The sequence below is a fragment of the Gopherus evgoodei genome, unplaced genomic scaffold (assembly GCF_007399415.2).
Source record: "Gopherus evgoodei ecotype Sinaloan lineage unplaced genomic scaffold, rGopEvg1_v1.p scaffold_37_arrow_ctg1, whole genome shotgun sequence".
Taxonomy (NCBI): Eukaryota; Metazoa; Chordata; order Testudines; family Testudinidae; genus Gopherus; species Gopherus evgoodei.
Window position 1 is genome coordinate 3,740,008 of NW_022060049.1, and position 21,550 is coordinate 3,761,557.

The following is a 21,550-nucleotide window of genomic DNA, read 5'->3' on the forward strand; positions in this document are numbered from 1 at the left end:
GGCAGACACCCGCTGTAGCAGCCCCCGCGGCTCCCCGATTGCCTCATGTGGCTGCCTGGTCGGGAGCAGCTGTGTAAACGGGAACCGAATCCATGCCCCGCCCCCGCGAGCGCACCCTGGGATGGGGGCTCAGCCTACACCGGGGTCTCTCATTTAGTGGGAGCCCCTGGTTAAAATATTGCCCTTCCCCGCCTGTCAGCTGGGCCCTTTTCTTACACCCCCACGGCTCCCCCGAGCTCTCCCCGTCCCATCAACCCACACATGGCCCTCCCCTCCCCTTCACCGATCTCACTCTCCTCCCCCACCCCGGTGCCACCCTTCTGGGCGGGGCCCCCCGCCCCCCATGGATCCGGCCCTGGCTCGGGGGCGCTGCCCTGTAGATGCAGCTCGGTGTGCTCCGCTCGCTGGACTCCCTCGCCCCGCAGCATGGACCCGGCTCGCCGCCTGCTGCCCCTCGGTGAGCCCCCGGCCCCGCCGCCCGGCCCCACCACGTGCTCGGCCTGGGCTGCTGCTTCCCGCGCGCGTTGCTGAGCTCGGTTCCCCGGGAGTGACTCCGGAGTCGCTCCGCCGTGGCTGCTGGTGGGCTCCGGCCCCCGGTAGAGCTGGGATCCCTGCGGGCTGCGCTCCGAGTCCAGGGGCAGGAGCGGAGCTGGGGCCCATGGGGGATGAGCCTGATTCTGACGCCACTTACTGTGGTGTGAATCCCCGGGGCGGGGGTCCCCGTTGGTGTGTTTTGCTGCGTGGACTCCCAGGGAGTGACGCTCATTTACACCCGCTGCCTTTACAGTGTCGAGACCGAGTGAGGGCAGGATCGGGCCCAGTCAATGCCAGCAGGGGCTGATTCCCCCCCCCCCTCCGTAGAAATCTGGAGCAACAGGGCCCGATTCTGTTCCCACAAGTTTCCTCTTGTGTGACTCCAGTGGAGTGACTTCTGGATCGCGTGCTGGTGTGAATGGGACCAGGACACTTGTCTCTGGCAGGGCAGGGGTCTGCTGGGCTGTCCTGGGCACTAGAGGATTGTGCTATATGTCCGGCTGGGCTGGGGTCTTCTCTGACACCCTGGAGAGCAGCGTATTACTGGGGGGGTCACAGATTGTCCCATCCTGGCTTGTACTCCAGAGAGAGATGATCCTTCTTTGACAGAGAGGCCAGGTGGTTTCCCCAGGCTCCTGTCAAGATGGTTCTAGGGTATCCAGATGTCCCGATTTTATAGGGACAGTGCCAATTCTGGGGTCTTTTTCTTATATAGGCTCCTATTACTCTCCACCCTCATCCCAATTTTTCATACTTCCTGTCTGGTCACTCTAAATGGTTCTGGTGCGAGGAAGTGAACCCAGAAGTCCTGGCTTCCAACCCCCCTGCTTTAACCCACCAGACCAGACCAGACCACACTCCCCTCTCCCTGCTGGGAATAGAACCCAGGTGTCCTGACAACAAGCCCCCCCAGCTCTAACTACTAGACCCTGTTCCCTCAGGCTACAGAAGCAGGGTTTGTAAATTGATTTCCTGTGCTGTCTGGGGTATATCAGCTGGACTTTACACCAGGGATGGAGAGGCACAGGGATCAGGTTTGAAAGCCTTTTGGGGACCCAGAAGACTGGATGCAATTGCCTGCATGTGTCCTGGCTCTACCCCGCTCTGGGTCTGGGCCTGTCCCCACTAGAGACAAGGCCACGTCGACCCCTTGCCTGCAGTGTCAGCGCGTCCCAGGTGGAGATGCCCCAAATACCACCCCCCTTACCAACTATTCTGGTCACTGGTCATCCTGGGTCCAGTCAGCTCCCCTTCCAAGCTTCATCCAGACTTGATCTGATCTTTGGGGGCAGGAGAAGTTCCATGGTCACCTTCCCCACCCCCACCAGCCACTGATACATTCACAGTCGCATCCCCTTTGGGCTGTGGGTGGTGCTGGAGGATAGGATCCACTTCGGAGCTGGGAGCTGCAGCATCAGGGGCTGGGTGTCTGGTGTCCTGGGCTTCAGAGGAGGCTGGATGGGGAGGGGGTGGGTTGGAATGTGGGTCGGGGTCCTTTGCGTTGGGGTCTTCGAAGTCTTCATCTTCTGTATGAGAAGTAATTAATAAGACTGGGACTTTTCAGCTTGGAAAAGAGACGGCTAAGGGGAGATATGAGTGAGGTCTATAAAATCATGACTGGTGTAGAGAAAATAGATAAGGACGTGTTGTTTACTACTTCTCATAACACAAGAACTAAATGAAATGAATAGGCAGCAGGTTGAAAACAAACAACAGGAAGTATTTCTTCACGCAACGCACAGTCAACCTGTGGAACTCCTTGCAAGAGGATCTTGTGAAGGCCAAGACCATAACAAGGTTCAAAAGAGAACTAGATGAATTCATATGGGATAGGTCCATCAATGGCTATTAGCCAGGATGGGCAGAGATGATGTCTCTGGCCTCTGCTTGCCAGAAGCTGGGAATGGGCGACAGGGGATGGATCACTTGGTGATAACCTGTCTATTCATTCCCTCTGGGGCACCTGACATTGTCACTGTCGGCAGACAGGATACTGGGCTAGATCGTCCTTTGGTCTGACCCAGTAGGGCCATTCTTATGTTCTTATGTCTTTCACTTAAAGGAGCATTTGTCTGGTTTTAGATGCCTTGAGGGCTCATAGCAAACCTAGGACTCCTGGGTTCTATCCTGGCAGTGGGAGGGGAGTGGGGTCTAGTGGCTAGAGCAGGGGAGGCTGGGGGCCCAGACTTCTGGGTTCTATCCCCACAGCTGGGGGAGGGGTGTTTTTTGTGAGTTCTTGTCTAAGTGGCTGGCTGTACAAAGGGCTGGATCCTGTTGGGTGCTCAGTGCCCCACCCCTCTGTTCATCCTATGTCCCGGGGGGGCGGGGGTGATGCCAGCAGAGAAGCCTTGTTTTCAGAAATATTGCTGTCCATATGGTGCTAACTGATTAATAAAATGGAGCGTTCCTTGCCCAGCCGCCCTCTGGGGAAGGAGAGAGGGAGAGGGAGACGTTAGTGCTGCCCTGGGTCTGTGCCCACCCACCTTCCCAGAGCTTTAGGGGCTCTGATTTTCAATCCAGACTTAGGCTCCTGAAATGAGAAGCCTGACTTACAAAGGGGCTGTGATTTGTAGACAGGCAGCGCCATCTAGTCGACAGAGTGTCGGCGTGGGAGTCAGAACACCTGGGTTCTTACAACTGATTTGGCAAGTCGCTTTCCTGCTCTGTGCCTCAGTTTCCCCACTTGCCTTTTGTCAGTTGAGACTGGGAGCCTTTGGGGTAGGGGCCATCTCTCACTGTGGGTCAATGCCACACCTGTTGCAATGGAGACCCCAATCTTGGCTGGGGTCTATGCAGCCCCTGGCAGAATAGGGCCTCAATTTTGGTCAGGGCTGATACTGTAATTCACTTAATAACAAGCATTCCCAGATCCTGCAGAATCTGGGCATAACCAGCCAGCCAGGCCGGCTATTTTAGGAGCCTTGATGTGGATTTAGGTGCCAGATTTTAGGTGCCCAAGTTTGGCAGATGAGTCCCCAGCTGGGGGCTGGATCCTGCACTGCATGTTCCAACTCAGCTCCCATTGGAGGCAGGTGCTGTCCTGCTGGTGTGCTGGGCTCAGAATTGGATCCAGGGGTAGTTTGAGCTCCTGTAGCTTCTGTTATCTCTGATGCCTCCTGAGATCTGTGTGGCACACCCCAGCAGGCAGCAGCTCTGTGGCACAGGTGCCTGAGTGATTCAGGGGCTATGCTAGCACAGGGAAAATCCAGGTTCAATTCTCAGCTTTGGTACTGAATCACTCTGTACCTCAATTTCCACAGCAGTAAAATTGGGCAAATGGTCCTTCGCTTGCCTTATCCATTTGGGCCATTGGCTCTCAATGCCAAGGCTTGTAGGTGTCAAGCTTGGTACAATGGGGCCTTGGTGCCAGAGCAGTATGGCTAAGAAATACCAGCTGTGGCTTATGTGTGTGCCAGTAGGATTTGTGCCAGCCATTTGTTTGATCAATGGCTTTGTTTTTTACATTTGATTTCCTGGCTTCATAAAGCAGGTGGCGGGGAGGGGGATAATATGGAGCAAAGAGCCAGTGGGTCTGGGAAACAGGACTCCTGGGTTCTCTTCCTGGCTCTGGAAGGGGAGTGGTGTCTAGTGGTTAGAGAAGGGAGCTGGGAGCCAGGACTCCTGGGTTCTTTTCCCAGCTGCCATTTGCTCTGAGACATTGGGTGTGTTGTCTCTCAATACCTCAGTTTCCCCACCTGCAAAATGGGCCTGGTTGCAGCTCTTTCTCAGCAGGTGGGGCTGTGCGGGCTGTGAATGGCCATGAGGCGCTTTAGGGCTGGATGGGGCCGAAGTGCTGCCAATGCGTCATCAGGGAGCGGCCGGCAGCGCTCATGTCTGGGTGTCGGCCTTGGCCTGGCAGCATCTCTCCCCATCACCCCTTGGCTGGCAGGGCTGTAATGAGAGAAGTGACGTAGCGAACGTGTCTAGTTTCACCAATGTCCTGAGCTACGGGCCTGGGTGGGAACTGAACTACCGGGATCTGTCAGCAGATTCCTCCTTGGCCTGTCTCCTCTTTGCCAGGGGCCATCTTACTGGTACAGTGGGGACCTGTCCCAGGCTAAAGCGCTACCATAATACACGTAATACTAATTCCAGCCTTGCTGCCCAAGCCTTGAAGCATTGAGACAGGCCCTCAAAAATCCTGAGTGGCTTGAAGAAGATAGTGAAATCTCAATGTTGGGTTCCTTGTGGTCTCGTAGCCCTGTGGGGGGTGTCACATTTCTGAGCTCCACTCTGCCATCCGGAGGGTTAGAAACTGCTTTTAATTTGAGCCCAGATCTTCACAATCCCAGGAGTCCAGAAGCTGGGGCTTTAAGAAAAGCAACAGTTGTCACGAGACCGGTGGTAAAATCACAAGTGTCAGCAGCACCGTGACGCCCTTTGTCTCCTGTATCAGGACTCGGAGCTTTGGGAGAAATGGCTGGCTGGGGGTTGGGGTGGGGACTGGTTGTATCTCCAGGGATTGGGGGGGGGCTGTGAGTTAGGGGAGGGGTGCCTCATATCTTGGGGGGGTGGGGAATTGGCAGCTGAGTTAAACCTGGCGGGGGGGAAGTGGGCTCTGTTTTGCCGGGTGAGGCGTTGCACAGCTGATTTCGAAATCAAGAGCAGAACCGAAAGGCGGGTGCTGAGTTGTGGGAAATGGTGAGAGGTCTGGGGAAATGCCAGGTCCCATAACCTCTCCTCCCCCCCAAAAAACCCCCTTTGTCTTGTGCCAGGGCTGGCACCTGGGCAGAGTGAGCATGGGCCAGCGTGGCGGGGGGAGTAAATTCTCCCATGTCACCATGGCAGCAGCGCAGGCACCGCCACCCCACTTGGTGCTGGTGGAATTGATGACACAAGGGGCAGATCAGTGGTGGATCGGGCCCACCTGGGGGATCGGGCCCTCATTGTGAGATGCGGGGGCTGGGCAGAAAGGCAGATACAGTATCATAACGGTGGGGGGGGGAGGTCTCCGGATGCCCGCAGGGTTACTCAGTAGCAGCGAGATGCTGAGGTGACAGCGATTCCTGGAAAGGACCCAGGACAGAGGAAAGCGCGAGGGGGCCAGAGCCCAGCTGGTGTGAATCAGCCTCCTTCCATTGAGCTCACTAGGGCTGGGCTGGTTTACACCCACTGGGGCCTTGCCTAGAACGTCAGGGGTTGATTCCAAGAAAGGGATGGAAGTGTCCACTTTGAGAGGCAACTGGTGTTCAGTGGAGGAGAGCCAGGACTCCTGGGTTCTAGCCCCAGGTCTGGGAGGGCAGTGCGGTGTAGTGGTTAGAGCAGGGCTCCCAGCACAGGGCTGTGGTTTGAAGCAGCAGCAGCAAGACTGGGCTCCTGAGGGGTGCAGAGGCGGGGAAAAGTGCAGTGAGTTTCATGCCTCTTTAAAGAGGCAGGGACTTTCCAGGGGCAGCCACTAGGGGGGAGGGGGCACTGCATCAGCTGCTGCCACCCCTGCCTATGCCGGGTGCATGGAGAGGGCCCTCAGCATCTGCTTGGCTGGGAGCACCGGGCCGGGAGAGTCGCTGCTTGGTGAATGGCTGGGAATGTGGTGCTGGGGGAAGCTGTTGTCTCCCACGGGCCAGCACTCCCGGGAGGGAGGGCCAGGGGACTGCCCTTGGGGTGTTCCCTGGGCAGGATGACACCTGGCTTTCACTCTGCGTCACCCGCCCAGCTCAGGGTTTCCCACCCTGACCCTCCTGAGAGTGGTGGGGCTGCTCCAGAGCTCCCGCATCCCGGGCAAACAGCACTTCGCTGGGCACTTTGCCAGCCTGTGATCTGCACGTGTGTGGGCTGGTGGGTGGAGGAGTAGGGGCTGGGGGCTGACTCCTGGCTCCTGTCCCCAGATTGGGGAGGGGATTGGGGGTGAAAGTGCTGCCCAATCCATCTTGGGTAAATGGCTGCCCTGGGGGAGGAAGTTACACCAGGGCCAGGTTCTGACTGAGCGAGCAAATGAAAGACGTTTCTCCCTTACACAGATGTCACTCCAGTGAGACCAGATCTCAGCTGGTGTAAACTGGCCATTGCTCCTTGGGAGTCAGTGGGGCCTGACCCTGTAGCTCCCATCAACGTCAATGCACTTACCCCGATTCCAGCAGCTGAGGCTCTAACCCAGAGCCCGATCTGTCCCGTGTGCTCTAACCCTGCTCTCAGCGGCTGTGGCTGTGCCCTCCTGGCCTTCCCGGTGTCTCCGCTTGGCCCCATTCCCTTGGAGCCCTGGCTCCCTGCCCCCCACGCCTCTCTCCTCTGCCCCAGCCGGGAATATTTCCTGCCTCCAGCTACCTTCTTTATTTTAGGGGCCTGAGTATTAATAGGAGACCGCGGAGGATTTTGTCAGCCGACATCTAGCTTTGCCCACGTGTCCAGCGCCCGGCATTCTGCTCGGTGGGAAGGAAAGCGAGGGCGGGGGAGGTCTCAGTTGTTATCGGTGGGAGCCCCTGGCCCGATCCTCTTCTTATTGCCCCTCTACATAAATCCAGAGTCACTCCAGTTATGCCAGGGGATTCACACTGTTCTACTAACCGGTGTCTGGTTTGGATATCACATTCTTAGTACTTAGATTACAGAAACTCAGAGACCCCACCCAAGATCAGAGGCCCCTATTGTCATGGGTGCTCCACAGACCCTGCCCAAGTTTGAGGAACCCAAATGTGGTGGGTGCTGCACAGACACCTAAGAGAGACAGCCCCTGCCTTGAAGAGCTCACAATCTACACTGATAATGTGTGGGAGGGGAAACTGAGGCACAGAGGGGGGAAGTGACTTACCCAAGGTCACCCAACAAGCCAGTGGCAGAGGTGAGACTAGAACCTAGGTGTCCTGACCCCTAGGCTTGTGGCCAAGCTGCTAGGCGGTGCTGCTTCCAGCCAGCATTACGCCCTGATGTTACTAGTAAAGTGGAATGGCTCCTCCTTATGTTCCCAGGGTTAAAAATGAGACAATGGGGTCAGGTCCCCAGCAGATGTAAAGTGACCCCACTGACTCCAATGGAGCCATGCTGATTCACTCCACCTGGGAACCTGGCCCGTTGACCCCAGCTGGGCTCTGGACTGGTGCTGCAGGGACGCAGATCTTAACCTTTCCCGGGGACACCTGCCGTCTAGTGGAATTCAGAGGCTGCCTTTCAGCTCCCCCTCCCCCGCTCCCCACCCCCAGCCAAAAGTCGTGGTTTTACAACCACAATGTCCCAGTTCACATGTGTTTGTTCCTCTCCGCTGTTGCTGAGTGAGAGATCCACACAAACACTGAGAAGACTGACAGCCGAGCTGGGTTTCTGACACAACCTCAGAATAAGGAACAGGCTGGGGCCGGAGGGCCATGAAATGGGCAGGATGCAAAGTGACGGCAAAGGCACCAAGAGGCAGATTTGTAAAAGATCTCGGAGCCAAATTCCCCAGTGGCCCAGACACCTCCGCCACGCTTCGATCTCACTGGACAATCCAGCTCTAAGAGCCTGTCTTCCCTAGTGAGTTAACAGGAGACACTGCTCCCCCTAACTCAACCCTGGCCACACACTATCACCTAGTGGTTAGAGCAGAGGGGGCTGGGAGGCAGGACTCCTAGGCTCTGTCCTCAGCTCTGGAGGGGAGCGGGGTCTAGCAGGTTAGTGCAGGGTGGGGCCAGAAGTCTGGACTCCTGTGCAACGCCAGCTCTGACACTCCCACTCAGTGGCCTGCCTGCTCATCTGGGCCTCAGTTTCCCCACGTGTGAAATGGGGATAATGATTTTGTTGCTCCTTAAGTGGAGTGCCCTTGAAAAGGGACTAAGAGAGCATTGAAAGCACCGGGCAAGGCTCCCTGGAGAATGGCTGGAGACCTGGAAATGTCTGGCAGGGGCACCTAGGATTGGAGGGATGGGGGAGATCTCCAGCTCTACCTACTGGGAAACCAGGCTGCCTGCTTGGCTCACCTGTCTGTCTCGCAGCTCTGGTCCATCCATCTGTCTGTCTAACCTCTATTGTGTAGGGGCCAGACCAGCGGTTCTCAAATGTGGCTGCCATGGCCGGATGCTGCCACTAGTGGATTTTTTTATGACCATGGCAGCCTCCAAAGAGAAGACTGGGGGGCAAAGCAGCAGCCCCTCCCTGCAGCGCCCAGCTGAGCAGCTGTTACCGAGGGCAGCGAGATGCTCCGAGCAGCACCTCTGGAGACACATGGGGCTGGCATGCACGGCGCTGGAGGCAGTTCTCCTCAGTGGAGGCAGCAGCTGCGTCCGGTCGCCAACATGCTCCCTTGGGCAGCTCCCCCCACCCAACTGGGACTCTGTAGGTGGCTGGTGAGTTCCCGACTCACCTTCCCTGGGGCGGGGACAGAGATGGGCTTGTCAGAGCAGCCACCAGCAAGAGTTGGTGGCCGCACTCTGAGATGAGAATCCCTGGGCTAGAGGCCCCACCCAGTATAGGGCCCCCCAACTCCGTTAGGTCGGGCACTGCACAGACCTGGCAGGGCACTGCACAGTCCCCCATTGTGCTGGGCTCTGTGCAGACAAGCAGTGGGCTCTGAGTCCCTTTAAAAATATGCCTGCCCTAAGGAACTTGCAGTCTAATTAGACATGGGGTGGGGGAGGGAAACTGAGGCACAGAGCAGGGCCCTGGTGTCCCGACTTCCCGCCCTGCACCCTAGCCAACCCTGCCCTGCCCTGCTAGCGCCGTTCTTCCCAGTTCTCTGTTGGGCGAGGCCCCCCAGTGTAGAGCAACAAAGGGAATTGCCTGGCCTAGCCCAGCTCGGAAAGTGATTGCTCACAAAGACAACGGTGATGGCTCCGGAGAGCCCAGTCCTCCTCCCCCAGCTCCAGGTGACACAGAGGCCAAAGTGCAGGGCGAAGAGAGGAATTAATGCCAGTTATAGGCCTGCAGCCGGCTCTAGAAAGGCCCCAGCTGTCCAGGGTGGGAGCGGGGGATGTGAGCGAGTGGGGCTCTGGCTGAACCATGTCAAAGCGGAACCAAGTCATGGCTGGACCCAGATCCAGTCACTCACTGGAGCCCTGGGCAAAGTCTGAACCAGTCTGACCCCTTGCCTGGCCCCGGGGTGTCCTTGCATACCCAGGCACTAGCACTGGGTCCCTCATAACAGCTGCCGCAGGGCCAGGCTCCCTAGTGGAACAGGCTCTGTGCTCAGCACTTGGAGCTGGGATGAGCTCAGCGAGCCTTGTTAGCAACCGGCTCCACTGCCGCCCCTAACGGCTCAGGACTTTCGACACCGCTTGAGTCCTGCCCTTCAGAGAAGTAGGGGGGAAGTAGCCAGGAGATAAGTGACCTCGTGAAAGGGAACTGATAAAACCCCTAGTTACCACCCGGATGTTTTCACAACAGAGCCGGCCTTGGTGCTTCCCCCAGATCCCACGGTCTCGCTCCGTGGGAGCCCGTGGGTCAGCCCCCCAGCTGGGGTGACAGCCTGACTCCATTGCCCTAGCAAACTACTGCCCCCTGCCTTCTGCCCCCATCCCCGCTCCCCTGCCCCTCTGCTTTAGCCCTGGGTATTGGGTCTCTAGGTGCATCCCATCTTTGGCCTTTCTACTGAGACTGGGTCAGGTCACTTCCTCTCTTGCATTCAGTGTATTATGGTCATAGCTATAGACCCCGACTGAGCTGCGGGGTTGTTCCATGATTCACGGCTTCCCAGCGCAGTGGGAGGGGACGGTGCTCCCTGGTGTTTGAGCAGCAGGAAGGGTCCTGGGGGCTCCTTGTCCCTGCATCTGATGCTGCAGCAGGCTGCCGGTATGTGTGAACGTACGTGTCTGTACCTCTGTGCCTGTGCATAGACTCATAGACTTTAAGGTCAGAAGGGACCATTATGATCATCTAGTCTGACCTGCGTTGTGCAGGAGGTCACAGAATCTCACCCACCCACTCCTGTAACAAACCTCTAACCTATGTCTGAGTTACTGAAGTCCTCAAATTGTGGTTTGAAGACCTCAAGCTGCAGAGAATCCTCCAGCAAGTGACCTGTGCGGCAAACGTGTGTTCCCGTGCGTGGGTGTGGGTGCACCGGTATGTACATCTGTGCTTGTTCACAGATGTGAGCATGCCGGAGTGTGTGTGCACGTGAACACTAGTGTGTGCGGTGCATGTGCCTGGCGTGTGGGTAATTATCCTGCTCAGGCTCTATGGGGCCTCGGGGGACAGTTGAGGGACCAGACCCAGCCCTGCGACGCTGGAGCTGGGGCCTTGGTGTGGGGCTGTGGCGCCCCCTAGTGGCGGAGGCTGTGCAGTGCCGCTCTGTGAACACAAAGGTTCAATGGGGGCGGGGGAAGGTGTTGGGCTGAAGTGGCCTTGGGGATCAGGTCCCCTGTGCTCCAGTGTAGCCAATGATGGTGAAGACTAAAAATTGCTGACAGGCATCGTATGAAATGAGTTTGGCCCTGCTTCCAGGCTGGGCATCAGGACTCCTGGGTGCTATCTCCAGCTCAGAGGGGAGGGGAGTGGGGTCTAGTGGTTAGAGCAGGGGTTGGTGTTGGGCCAAAAGTCCAGTTCCAAAGCGGAATCAGGTAAAAATATGACCAGGGATCCCAGCTGGGGCTGATTTCCCAGAGCACCAGGTTTCTGCATTTTTAATTCCACCATTGGCAGGGCCCTGACTGGCCATTGGCCCGGGATTGGCAGGACTGGGGCGGCTGGGGTTGTGAGCAGCTGAGTGGCGGTTACCATCTGCCCATGGTGCCTTACCCTGTCTCTGCCTTCCAGGGCTCTGCATCGCCCTGTGCCTGTGGGGCACCATGGCCCAGAATCATGGCGTACAAGGTAAGGCCGACTCCTCCTGTCTAACCTTCCCCAGCGCTCCCGGCTTCCCTGGGTCTCCGGCCTCCGCCCCCTCCAACCCCTTTCCCTTGTGGGAGAAGAGCGGAGTCAGGGGTCTGGTGAGCTGGGAGCAGCTCGTTGGCATAGGCGTCTTGGGGTGGGTTTATTGAGCACAGTGGGTGTGTGCAGAGGAGAGGAGAAGGCCCCTGTGTAGCCCTCCCCTTCCCTTCCCAGCCCCGTGGCCAGCAGAGACTAGACCCTGGGGCCCAGGGCTCTACACTGGGGGCTGGAGTCAGGGGCAGATCCCCTTTGTAGCCAAGGGCCGTATTACTGACCAGTCCGAATCAACCCCCTGATGGCGCAGATGTTAGAAGTGGCATTTGTAGGTGCCCCCCTCCCGAAAATCGGGCTGAACTGAAACCTGGGACCCACATGCCCAGCTGTGGGGTGTTTGGGATCAGCACTCTGAGCCCCGAGCCCAGTTCTGCTGCGAATCCCAAGATAGGATTTGGGCAAATTCCTATTGACCCACTGGGGTCCCCCAGTGCTGCACCCACCCTGCTGCATCTGCTGCCATCCCAAGCCCTGCAGCTGGCTAAGCTGTGCTGGGATCCTTCCCCTCACGCTGGTCAGAGAGTCGGATCCCAGCAGAGCCCCAAATACCAGATCACAATCTGGGTCATGGGAAATGTGACGAAGTGGGGGATTTTCTGTGGTTTTCCAATGGTTTGCATGCAGAGGAGGCCAGAGGACAGAAGCGAGGGTAGGAGGTCCCACGACCTGGTTATAACCCTGTTTACTTGGAGAGAAGACAGTGGACAGAAGCGGGACTTGGGGCTGGTGGTATCAGATGCCCAGCTTGGAAGCAGGGGGGCTCTGGGCTGGAGAGGGAGAGCAGGCAGAGCCCCCCTGGATGCAGGGGAGACTTGGATGTGCTGGGCTGAGGAGGCCAAGCCTGAGGCCCAGAGAGTTTCCTATGCTGTGTTCTACTCTCAATAAACCCTCCTGTTTTACACTGGCTGAGAGTCACTCCAGTCTTGAGAACAGGGTTGCGTCAACCCCTTCGGGGGTGGAGGCCCTGGGGATCCAGGGCGAGAGACAGATGTGCTAAGGCTCATAGAGGTGCGGCTCCAGGAGGTGGAGGGGCCTGACCCCAGAGAGCTTGGACCCCCGAGAAGGGCTGTTGTACTGAAAGAGGATCCCTCCAGGGACTGCACAGTACCAAGAGTGGGCACGATCTGTGAGTCCGTGACAGGAGGCAGCTCAGGATCCAAACTAGCCTCATGCCCGATTCCGCTCTCAGTGACTCCAGAGCAATTCCCGTTTCCCGGTTCAGTTTGAAGTTGATGCTAATGAGAGTAATGACAGCAACAAAAAGGAGAAAAATTGGGCGAGATCGAAAACATTTCACTTGAAGCGAAGCCCGGCTCCGGCGGCTCTGCCTGTCTATGCCTGGGCACCCCGTGGAGCCAAGGGCAGCTTGTTGCCAGGCAGTGGATGGCATCGGAGCTGTTTGCCAGGCGCCCAGGGACGAAATTCAGCAAATGGGGCATGTGAAAGGAGTCAATCCCACTGTGGGGGGGGGGAGAAGAGCTGCTCTGCACTGGCTGACCCTGCCCAGCTGTTCCACCCCTGCAGGTACCACTGAGGACTGTAACATCCATATGCTGTGCCCAGCAAACGCCACGTGTGTGAACAACACACACTGCACCTGCCTGGATGGATACCAGCCACATGGGAATCGCTTCTTCACCGACCCAACGGAGACCTGTGACGGTAAAGGGGCCCAACGTTGTCCTGGCGGGAGCTGGGACAGAGCAGGGCAGTAAGGGACGGAGCAGCCACCTCCCCTGACTCCAGGGCCTGTTAGGGGTGCTCAGCCCAGCTGGGGAATGAGAGGGGGGCAGCAGCTCTGGTGAGGGCCGCCCTCCTGGGGATCGAACCGGGGCCTCCAGAGTGAGCAGGAGGAGCCAGGAGTGTTGGGCTCTATGAATTGGGCACAGGGTGGGGGGCACAGCCCATCACACTGACCTGTCTGAATCCCAGCCTGGGCCCTAATCAGCTGCTGGGTGTCCAGGGGAACAGGGACCTACGGGAGCAGAATGGGGCAGCCCTGGCTATACTTCCCCACACACACCATGCGGGGATCCAAGGAGGGAGGGGGCAGAGGAGAGGCAGCTTGTCATCCCCCCCTCAATGCAGAGGGAAGCCTGGAGCCCCAGGGGGAGTCTCCGCACCCTCTCCTCACAAGGGGGATCTGGGTCTTTGTGGGGCCGACCCCCCCGTACCTGGGACAGGAGGCTCGGGGGGGCTGTTTCCAACATTCCAGCAGCAGAAATGGGTAACTGAGAATCAGGCCTTTAATCACTAACCGCTCAGGGCCCCGGTCTCCTGGGTCCCGTCACCCAGCTCAGTGTGGGGGGACTGGGGGGTGATACGGGGAACATCTCCCTGCCAGGACTGTACAGAGCGTCCCCTCTTGTGCTGCAGATATTAACGAGTGTCTGGAGTCAAGCCCGCCAGACTGCGGACGCAACGGAAACTGCAACAATGTGCCTGGGAGTTACTACTGCACCTGCATCGATGGCTACGAGCCCAACTCTGGGAAAGCCAACTTCACGCACGCGAGTGAGAACAGCTGCCAGGGTGAGCTCTCCCTGGCCCCCACCGCACCCTGATCAGGCCTCCAATTTGCCCCCTCCCTCAGGGCTGGGAGCAGAGCCTTTTCCAGCTCCACACTGACAGGGAGCCCCTTGGGTGGGAGCGTGTTTCCCAAGGGGGCCATTATGCCCCCTTAGGCAGCCAGGGCGACCTGACCTGAGAAGAGGCCGGGGCGTTCCAGGCCCTTGTTTGTGACATTCAGCTGGTAGTTAGAGCTTGTATCAAGTCCCAGCCGGCCGTTCCCATGGAAACTGCCCTTTACACCACTGTTTTGGGGGCGCAGAGCACCGGGCCCGTAGCACTGGGAGAACTCAGGAGCCCATTAGTTCAAACGCCAACCCGGCGGAGACCTCGCCCAGCCATTCCTGCGCCAGCCCCAGGCCGCGTGGGATAACCCCAGCCAGTGTCCTGGGGCGGATCTAGGCACAAGAAGAAATCAGCGCCGCAGGTATCTCAGCCAGCATCCCGGGGATTGTGCGGGGATAGCTGGTATTGGGAGCTGTGTGGAGAATCCCTAGGGCTTGCCCCCAGGGGGAATTGATCGCGATCACTGTTCTCTTTGGAAGCGCAGTGATTATTCCAAACCAGAGTGTCCGGACGGGGAGCGATTCCACAGGAGCTGTTACCATCAATTTCCTCGTGTACTTAAGCCCCTAGAGACACCAATCTCAGAGCTCCCTGCAACTCGGAGTGAATTTGGAAGCCACAAGACACCCGTGTGCCCGAGAGAGGGGAGAGCTCTGGCACCACCACCGAGAACCCAGCGCATGGTGCCCCTTCTCCAGCAGACAGAGTGTCAGAGCTGGGGGAAGCACTTTAGAGCAGTGGCTGTGCTGTGGCTGGTTGTGTGTACAGCGCCTGGCACCACGGGGCCCCGGCTGCGGCGCTACCCATTGTAAACATCCCAATGGAACCAGGATGGGATGGATAAGGATGCTGGAAGCTCCGTTCCCATTGTGCATGGACTCTGGGAAGCCTTCGGGGCAGAACCCGATTGTACGTCGTTTCCGGAATAAGCAGGTTCTGGAAACACGGAGCCGCCTTGGTGCTGTCAGGAGAACCCACAAGTGTCGCAGGGTCGAGGGGCGGAGGAGGCAGCACTTGGCAGGAAGCAGCTGGTAGGTTCTGACAGGTTCAGTCTGCCCCGGGAGCAGCTCAGCCTCTGAAAAGACAAAACCGTGGCACCAGCCAGGTTGAGACACAAGTAACGTGGCACCTGCACAGTACAGACGGGCTCAGAGCTGAGGCCCATCTAGCCTGGTATCCCGGCTCCAACGGGCCAAAGCCAGATGCTGCAGAGGATTGTAGAAGAGCCCTGCAGTGGCAGCCGGAGGATCATCTGCCCTCACTTCCTGGTCTCTAATACTCAGCTGGGCTGAAGCCCCACAGCAGGAGGTTTTCTCTCTTCCCAAACGTTTGTGCCCATTAACTATGATCCCTCTGGCTGTTCTCATCATCCGTAGGAATGTCCAGTTGCTCCTGGAATCTTGCTAAATTCTTGGCCTCAGGGACTCCTGTGGTGGGGAGTTCCACCGGCTAATCGCACATTGCACGAAACAGCCTTTCCTTGACTCAGTTTCAAATTTCCCCTCTTCTCACTTCCGTGACTGGCCCTTGCTCTCGTGTTATGAGGTGGGGAGAACAGAAGCTCCCCATCTCCCTTCTGTATCCCTGTCAGTCATTTAGACTCTTTACACGTCCCCTCTTGCGTTCACTCTAAGGTGACAGTCCCAGTCTTTTCAGTCTCTCTCCGCGGAGGGTTTTTCCAGGTCACTGATCATTCTCATTGCCTGTCTCTGAACCCCTCTGGTTCTGCACTGTCCTGTGTGCAAGGGGGAGCCCAGGGCAGCTTGTGGGTTGCAGAGGACGTCATCCCATTGGCTGATATCCGGACATTAGACCAGCCTTCATGTTATTTTCTGTCCTCTTCCTCCAAAGCAGCTCCCCATTTGTCCCCTCCAGGGGCGGACTGCTCATTCAGGCATTTCTGTCTGCACTGATATTGCGGCACTGGGCATCGTCAGATCCACTTGGTGGCTTTAGCAAGCAGCAGGCACGTGTCCCAGCAGGGCTGCTTTTCCTTTCCCAGCTGGAGCGGCTCATTCTGGACAATAGCCAACTTGCTCCCGTTCGCTGATCCAGTCACTGAACTCCTGGCTCTAACCAGCCCCGTCTCCCCAGAGCACGGTGCATTTCGGATGCCTGGATTATCCCCCAGCAGCGTCCCCTAGTGCCCAAGGTCCATCTCCTAGTTCAGCCTGACCTAGCGCTTTCTCTCTCCTTGCAGACGTTGACGAGTGCCAGCGAAACGCCACAATCTGTGAGCCCCACGGGAACTGCATCAATATGCCAGGGGGTTACATGTGTAAATGCAGTTGGGGATTTGGGAAGAGTCAAAAGGATATGTCTAAGATCTGCACAGGTACAATGGGAACTGGAAACAGTTGTGGCAAAGGCATGATGTTTCTGGCTTGTCTGCAGTGTTGCTAACGTGTGGCGTTGCCTTAAAGACCCACCTCCAGGAGTCACGTGATTCTGCTTTTGGCTAAAATCAAAATTAGGGCCTGGCCCAAGTGGCAGAGGAAAAACTGCCAAATCTTACGTTGGGGTGACTGACAGCTCCCAAACCAGAGTCAGACAAAACGAAGCCAAAATGGATTTTTAAACCAATCGTGTGATTTTTTTTTTGCTGCCTGGCTCATGGTTTGGGGCTTTTATTCATTGCTTGGTGTTGGTGATGCTGTTAATGCACCGTCATTGAGCTTACCTGGGATCTCTGACACTAACCCGCATTCCTGGATGGGGAAACTAACCAGGTTGCCCTGAGATCTCGCTCTTTCTCTGTGCCACACCCAAGCAAAGTGTCTGTTCTGACTCCCAACCTGTCTTACAAATTGGAAACTGAGCCCAAGGAGTGAAGGTTGCCATGCCTCTTGCCAGGCTGCTTAACTCCACCGAGGCAGGAGCGTAGGGCAGCTGGGGATGTCATTAGGAGCTGCAACATCCCTCCAAGCCTGCAGCTGCAATCAGAGCCCAAGATGCTCTTTCATAGTAGAGCTTTGAGGTGGGGAAAGGTCAGGTCTTTGCAGAGCAAACTAGGCTGAGACAGAGCCAAGGACTCTGTGTTGGATCAGCCTTTAACACAGGTTGGGCTCGAAAAGCCCCTTAGTTTCTGGAACCCCATTAACTGAACCCTCAGTAGCTGGTATCACAAAGGAACCAGCTTGGGTCATTAGCAGGAATCCAACCCAGGACCTGTCTGCTGAAAGCACACAGCTCAACTGCAGGAGCTAAGGGAGTAACTCCATTAGCTCGTCATTGTAGCAGGCTATTATCTACTTATGGGAACCAGCCACTAGACCAGGACAAACTTTCTCTCTCCTTGGTCAGTGGCTCAGCAGCCTTTGCTAGAGCCTGGCACATACAAGCCCCTCACAGGCATGGCGTAGGCCCGTTGCCTTCTAACAGATTTAACAATGGAGCAAAAGTTGAGTTTCCTGCCAAAAGAACAAGGGATTTTTTTCCAGCCCTGATGCACTACCAGCTGTGAGCCAGGGGACACAAAGCTCCTGTCAGTGAGGGGAGCAGAGGGTAGAATCTGCATGGTGACGCAGGGGAGACACATTCTTGACCTTCTATGACGGAAGCAAGTTGAAAGAGACAGACCTAGCAGGTAGGGTGTGAGACTCTGAAGACTTGGGTTCTGGTCCCAGCTCTGTTACTGCTGGGGGTCCTTGGGTAATTCCCTGCCTCAGTTTTCCCTCCCACCTCTTGTCTATTTAGACTAGAAGCTCTTTATGGCAGTATGTGTGCAGCGCTCTGGGTGCTGCCTCTATGCAAATAACGACCAAGGGGAAGAGGTGTAGTGGGAAATAGTAAAACACTGTCACGGGAAAGAGAGAGAGAAGAGGAGGCTGAGAAAGAGCTGCTGGGACATGGCCCAAGGGAAGGATCCGTGAGCGCTCTTGACTCTCCCTGCTGATTGACTTGTTTGCTGAAGTCCAGGTGAAGGGGATTTTAGCCAGAAGGATTTCTGTGAGAAGCAGAAGCATTATTGATAAATATCGGGGAGAGCTTAGCTTTCTTCTGTGGCTCTGCCCCTACTTCCTCAGGAAGGGTCGCCACCCATCTGTCCCCAGGGATGGTGACTGATAGGCCACTGCTGATCTGAACACCACAGGGAGTCAGCAGAACAGCTCTGCATGCTGATCCAAGCCTGCAAAACGGCTGACCCTTCAATTGTTTGGGTGGATAAATGGCTGTGATTTTATTGGCAAACTGTTTGCTCTGAGAAGTTGTCACTGATGTACAATTGGCTGCCTGAGTCCCACGGTCTTTCTTTGCTTCCTGATTGGCCGGCTGAAATGTTGGGTTAATAAGCAAGTGAATGTCTAATTCCAGCCCTTGTTCCTGGCTGGGATTTCCGGGAGAATCGGTCATGACCATTTCTGCAGTGACTCAACCGCTTCCCCCAACCCATGGGAATGACGGATGATGCGCCCATCCCCCATACGTCACCACCAACTCAGTGCTGCTGTATGTGAAATGGTCACAGAGCGGGGGCCAGAGCCCCAGTGGTGTAAATTGGTGCAGCACCACTGACTTCAAGGGGGTTTTGTCCCAGCTCTGCTTCTCCATCTCTCATTGCCCCAGACAGGACTGCAGGCTCCTCAGGGGCTGGCTGGCCGGAATGAGTGCGTCTCTGCATGTACAAGCTGAGTCCCTAAATACAAAACCCCACTCCCTGCACGGGGTGAGTGACCCTGCTGCACCATGGAGCCCCAACATCCCCCGCGTATCCCCCTCTGCCCAGCAGCTGGCGCTACCCACGTTGGCAAGCTTGGCGGGGGCACGGCCCTTCAGCGTTTGGCTAGATCACAGCAGGGCTCTCTGTGCCCAGGCAGGGCGGGGCCCGTCTGTCAGATCAGACTCTCCACAGTAGTGAAAGGCCCCAGGAGCCAGCGAGGGCAGTAAAGTCCCCTCCCTTTGGGGCCAGATTGGTGACCCGCTGGGTGGCGACTCCGGCTGGGGCTATGCTGGGGGTCAGGCTGGGCAGGTCTCTTCTGGCCTCGGCTTCCACAGGCCGGATCAGTGAGTGTCGAGCTGGCATCATCCGTCCGAGGGCTCAGTGGATTCACCCCACAGGACCCTGGGCCTGGGGGTCACACCAGGGTCTGGGAATGGACGTTGGGCTGCTGCTCACTGCGCAGTGTTAGGAATAGGGGGATCCCCTGGATCCAGCTCGCTTCCAAACAACCCGTTTACCAGCTGTGCAGGGCCTGGCTGCATGTGGGGATCTGCAGGCTTCTGCCATAGACCCCTGTGAGCACCACCAGAGAGCAAAGAAACTAGATTAAAGGGACAGCACCCAATTCCCCTGTACTCTCCTGGCTGCAGCCCACCCACCCTTCTCCTAGTGCTCCATGGGAGGGGCGGGGCTGGGTGTATCCCGAACGGGGAGGGGACCCATCGGGCTGGGGTCTGTAATGCTTAGCGTGGCGCCCCCTTCTGGCAACTAGCTCCAGTTCAGCGCCCCCTTTTTCTCTTCCACCATTGCAGCTCATGGAGTCGTGGCTGCCCCGTGTCTCGGCTGTCCAGCCAGGTCACGCTGTGATCCCCGTTCTGGGGGAGCCTTTCAAAATCAGACCCCTCTCTCCTATGCCTGGTAGTGAAACCCTTCCTCTGGGGCTCCTAGCCCCCCCTCAGGACTTCCTAGCCCCCCTCGCCTCAGGCCCCCACCACTGGGCCCAGCCCTCGGGCTGTAGAGAAGCCCCACCTGTCCCCTCCCAGGCGAGCTTCCTTCTAGCTAGCGCCCTGCACGCAGCCTAAGTCACTTCCCCTTTGCAGCTTAACTGGCTGATCGAGCCCCCCCTTAACTCCGCTCTGTCAGGGCTGGTGCAGGGGGGAGATCGCAGGGTCCTGGTCTGGAAAAGGTTGAGCCCCTAATCTAAGCAGTGGGGGAGGGGTTGCGCCGCAGGGATTGGAGCCCTGCAAATAGCAGGGAAGAAAGGAGAACTGCACGGAGGCGGGGAGGGGGTAGATGGAGCAGAGAGACTGACTGACAGACCACGCCCTCTGCAATGGGTGGGAGGTGCCTCCATGGGCATTTGCCCCCCATGAGTCCCCAGCTGTGCTGTGTGTGACACCCCCCACACATACTTTTCCCTCTCAGACATTGACGAGTGCAAGAAGACCCCAGATATCTGCGGCCCCAAGGCCACGTGTATCAACTCCTACGGAAGCTACCTGTGTGAGTGCCAGGCCGGCTACGTCCCCTCCAACGGGAACACGACCCTGTGCCAAGGTGGGTCCTGCTGCATGGGGCATGGAGGGGACACCTGGGGGGCTGGGCAGAGTCTGGGGTTACATAAGCAGAGGGCTTGCCCGAGGGGGCAGTGAGCTGGGAACTGGTCTGGGACAGTGTGCCAGCCCCCTGCCCCCCATGGACAGGGTCCCTCTGGGTCTCAACCCTGGCCGGGGAGAGCTCAGCCTCCAGGCCCTCACTTCCCCCCCAGCCCAGACGTCCACTGGGGTGTTTCCGGTTGTCTCATAGACTCATAGACTTAAGGTCAGAAGGGACCATTATGATCATGTAGTCTGACCTCCTGCACAATGCAGGCCACAGAATCTCACTCATCCACTTCTATAACAAACCCCTAACCTATGTCTGAGTTACTGAAGTCCTCAAATTGTGATTTGAAGACCCCAAGCTGCAGAGAATCCTCCAGCAAGTGACCCATGCCCCATGCTGCAGAGGAAGGCGAAAAACCTCCAGGGCCTCTGCCAATCTGCCCTGAAGGAAAATTCCTTCCCGACCCCAAATATGGTGATCAGCTAAACCCTGAGCATGTGGACAAGACTCACCAGCCAGCACCCAGGAAAGAATTCTCTGTAGTAGCTCAGATCCCACCCCATCTAACAACCCATCACAGACCACTGGGCATACTTACCTGCTAATAATCAAAGATCAGTTGCCAAATTAATTGCCAAAATTAGGCTACCCCCTCATACCACCCCCTCCATAAACTTATCAATCTTAGTCTTAAAGCCAGAGATGTCTTTTGCCCCTTTTTGTCTTAGCACCACAGCCACCAGTGTGCCCAGGTCTGGCTCTGGGAGCGGAGCAGGGGCCAGGCTGGGGAGGGGTGAGCAGGGCAGCCAGGGGCCAGGCATCTCCCCCCACCAGCAGTGCCTGTATTCCTGCTGCACGGCTGGATTCTCTGATTCTCTGCCCTGGGAAGAGGTAGCAGGGGACGCAGTCTGTGCCTAGGGGCCACTGTGGGGCCAGCCCGGGGCTCCCTGCTGGATTCACCCTCCTCCACCCCCAATACACACCAGAACCACCTGCAGCTGAGGGAGGGGGTTGAGGGGAGATACGGCTGGGATGATTCCACAGCCCCTACCCCACCTCACTGCGCCTCAGTTCCCCTAGGATGGGGAGAGGGACGGATCCTTTCACAGAGATTGGCTGGTGGGCAGAGGATGGAGAGAAGGGGTTGGGCACATGTGTAGGGCTGAATTCAGGGCTGCCCAGAGGGGGGGCAAGTGGGGTAATTTGCCCCGGGCCCAGCAGGGGCCCCCACGAGAATTTTTCAGGGGCCCTGGAGCAGGGTCCTTCACTTGCTACGAGGGCCCCGGAAAA

The 21,550-nt window shown here is 57.3% G+C and overlaps 1 protein-coding gene across 2 annotated transcripts in view; it reads left to right on the top strand.

Annotated features, from left to right (window-relative positions):
* The first annotated feature begins 340 nt into the window (after nucleotides 1-340).
* LOC115642051 (CD97 antigen-like) overlaps nucleotides 341-21,550 on the top strand; it is a 30,094-nt gene continuing 8,884 nt past the window's right edge. Inside the window, exons 1-5 of one of the 2 annotated variants that reach the window (XM_030545426.1) lie at nucleotides 341-457; nucleotides 11,194-11,250; nucleotides 12,886-13,023; nucleotides 13,738-13,893; nucleotides 20,081-20,212. In XM_030545426.1, the coding sequence (XP_030401286.1) occupies nucleotides 427-457; nucleotides 11,194-11,250; nucleotides 12,886-13,023; nucleotides 13,738-13,893; nucleotides 20,081-20,212 (514 nt within the window). In that variant the 5' untranslated portion in view covers nucleotides 341-426. The remainder of the gene's footprint in view (nucleotides 458-11,193; nucleotides 11,251-12,885; nucleotides 13,024-13,737; nucleotides 13,894-20,080; nucleotides 20,213-21,550) is intronic. The other variant, XM_030545425.1, reaches the window with a different exon arrangement.